The following is a 3,453-nucleotide window of genomic DNA, read 5'->3' as shown; positions in this document are numbered from 1 at the left end:
ATCCAAATCCTTGACCTTGGTGTCATCAACACCATGCTCTAACCAACTGTGCTAACCAGCCCGCCCCAAGTCATACATATTAACTAATGAACATCTATGCACATTTTCCCATAAAATTTAGATAAAATCATTTTTATCCTTTGGTTCTTCCTAATCTTCTGAGAATATGATGACCTCTTTCCCCCAAAAATTCATAACATATAGGCAAAATTTCACCTTCAATTTCAAGAGCTTCAAGGATTACTGAAAGCCACAGATTCTTAGATCCCAGGATAAGAACCTCTGTTCTGAGTAAAGCTTTGGTGTCATCCCCTAAGTTTTGTATGCATTATTTACTTTCTAATTGTTTTTAGAATAAGCTGGGGTATATGTATTTAAGAAGATATTTTAAAGTTTACAGAAGGTGAGGCACACTTTACAGAATATTTTTGATTCCCGATTTGTGTTGTAACATGTGATATATGTGCAGAATTTCTGAATTTTAATGCTTACAAAGTTCAATTGCAAAATGTATCTCAGTACATTTTTTGTTTGTGTGTGGATGGATGATCTATGTAAGATTAAAATGGTACCAATATTGGTATTATCATACCCTTAAATTATTTTAAATGTTGTTTAACTCTACATTTGCTTGAGATGTTTAGTTATAATTGTAGTTATACTTTCTCATTTTCCTCACTATGTATTCTCACTATGTATATTTCTACTATGTATTTTGTTTGTAACTCAGCTCTTTCATCTATAAAAGAAATAATTTGGCCCAGATCATTTCGAAGAAATCCAATTCTAACTCAACTTGATTCTATGTTACAAATTCAGAGTTCTGCATGCATCATGTTTATTACACCTCTTACTTTCATTCAGGTACAGAGTCCCATTTAATAATTTCTTACTCAGGGATTCACTTTATCATATATCATGATAATAACTGTCCCCTACTCCATGGGGGGGGGGAGTGGTTTATAAAGGCACTCACTGAACTTTAGAGATGGAAAGAATATGAGATTCCAGAAGCATCTATTGGAAATACTTTTGTCCAGCTCCCAGAAAGATTACTCCTGACCCACCTTCATTCTTAGTCCATGTCTCTTGCTATATATATATATATATATATATATATATATATAATTTTGTATTTTAGCTGCTGCCCACAAGACTTTCTGCACTTAGGCAGAGAAAAAGATCAGTTGTTTTAGAACATCATATTTATTTCATTTTCCATATCAATTCTCTGCTAAATTTGTTAACTTCTGGGTGGACTGCACCAAGAAGAAAGTGGTGATTTGCAGTTGCACATTCACAAACGAAAAGGATAAATGAAACTTAAAATTATTCAGCAATTCAAATTGTGTATCCCAGGAAGAGCCAACCACACAGAGGGGTTTCACCTACTCCATAGGAAAGAAAATTGGATTATCTAATGATCTGCAAGGGATACTTTACTACTTCACTTACCATGAAGATGTTCAGTAGTTCCTTTTTGTCAATAGAACCATTTCCATCAGCATCATACAGCTTAAAATACCATTTTAATTTTTGCTCCATTTTTCCTCGTACAACTAGATTTACAGCAGCGATAAACTCCAAAATGTCAATAAATCCATCCTGTGGAAAGCAAGGGAGAAAGGGAAATAAATATTTAAGAATAATTATTTTCTATTTGAGAAGTCATCATTTATGAGCAGGACCCTTAGTGTAATTTAATACAACCCACAAGACTTTAGCATAGAATATTTTCCTGGTGCATCATTAAAAAAAATGCATAGGTAATGTGTATAGAAACAAGTAATTTTAATAACTAAGTGCATTTTTAATAGATATTACTTTTTAGAGCAGTTTTAGGTTCACAGAAAAATTGAGTGGAAAGTGGAGATTTCCCATGTGACCCCTATCCCTATACATGCACAGTTTCCCCTATTATCAACATCTCCCACCACAGTGGTACATTTGTTTACAAGTCATGAACCTATATTGACACATCATTGTCACCTCTAATTCATAGTTTACATTAAGGTTCATTTTGGGTGTCAGACATTTTATGGGTTTGGATAATGTATAATGACATGTATCCACCATTATACTTGAGATGTCAAGGCTTATGTGACATAAGGTATCCCTCCCCCTTGGAAATAAAGGGCTTTAGAATTATTCATCTGTAGAGTGATATGTGTTTATTTTGAGTCTCAAGCTTTTGTGTCTAGTTCCATCAAGTCTATAATGAAAGCAACTGAGAAATCACCAGTAGTTCTGGAGTGTAAAGCAAAGCCTGCTTGGCTAGTTAATGGCTTTTTTTTAGTTTTGCTTTTTTAAAATAAGATAACCACAATGTCTCAGATGTTGGAAGCCAATGTGCTAATTACTATAGCATTGTCTTCAAATTTTATTATACTCATTTTCTACATTGTGGATGTTTTACTTCTATAATAAAAAAAAAGAAAATATTTTAAAATCATTTTAGTACACTTAGGTGTTAGATTTTTATGCTTTATAACGTAAGCATCTTTACTCCATCAATAACTTCAATGTTTCCTGTTTTCATTTCTGCATTCTGTTATGTAGTTAGGAAAATTAAGCTTTACAATCCACAGCCAACTCCTCTTTCCTTTTATCTTTTTGTTAAGATTTTGTAGAAATTTGCACTGGTGAGATGACTCTGGTAAATGTGATTTAATAGCTTGCATTAGTGTTGTAGAGGGTTTTAGGTAAATGCCTATTTTGTAAATCAGAAGAAAAAATCAGTTATTATCTTCAGTTAATCTATAGATTTCAAGGACTGCAGGGGGGATAATTATCACTGAGAAAGTAAGGAGATGTCCCTGCAAATGTGACTTGCAAGAATGCAACAGAGAATGTCCGAAGTCTTTTTCTTTGGAGTGATCCAAGGGAATGCTCCTGAGCTCATATTTCCACAGTTGAGCTCCAGGTGCCCCTGTGGCACACAGAACTGTCTGGAGATGTCTGACTCTTATTGGCCCATAAACTCCCTGCATCAGAATCATGTGGGAGGTAATGAAACAGGCACATTCCTAGACCCCCATCTAAAAAAACAGCATCAAACCTTCTTGGTATGTGGTCCAAGAGTGCATTTTACAATGCTCCCCAGGTCTTACGTATCCTAAGATTTGGGAACCTGTAACCTCAGCTGTTTTTCTTATCCACACCTTTCTTGGTAGGCAATTTTATCAGCTAGCCATTTCTCCAAATGGTACACGTGACTTGTTCTAATGTGAATTTATGTAAGACTAATTTAAAAAATTATGACCCACATGGTTCAGTCTCAGAATAGTGACATTCCTAAGAATACAGCCCAGCAATCAAAAATTAATTAATTTCAAAATAGCAGAAGGTCCTTACTTGTGTTTCTGGAACAAACATGAGTTGTAAGACATTTCGTGGGATTCTTCACCACACTGTCTTCCTCTCCCACCTCCACATACACCCCGTTCTTCAACC

General features: G+C 34.7%; 1 protein-coding gene across 1 annotated transcript in view; it reads right to left on the bottom strand.

Annotated features, from left to right (window-relative positions):
• GUCA1C (guanylate cyclase activator 1C) overlaps positions 1-3,453 on the bottom strand; it is a 43,308-nt gene that overhangs the window by 17,657 nt on the left and 22,198 nt on the right. The window contains exon 2 of the mRNA XM_008573017.1: positions 1,456-1,605. Coding sequence (XP_008571239.1) covers positions 1,456-1,605 — 150 coding nt within the window. The remainder of the gene's footprint in view (positions 1-1,455; positions 1,606-3,453) is intronic.

Source organism: Galeopterus variegatus, unplaced genomic scaffold, assembly GCF_000696425.1.
Source record: "Galeopterus variegatus unplaced genomic scaffold, G_variegatus-3.0.2 Scaffold864, whole genome shotgun sequence".
Classification (NCBI taxonomy): Eukaryota; Metazoa; Chordata; class Mammalia; order Dermoptera; family Cynocephalidae; genus Galeopterus; species Galeopterus variegatus.
The sequence above is the reverse complement of the archived record's forward strand: the minus strand, read 5'-3'. Positions and strand labels throughout refer to the sequence as shown.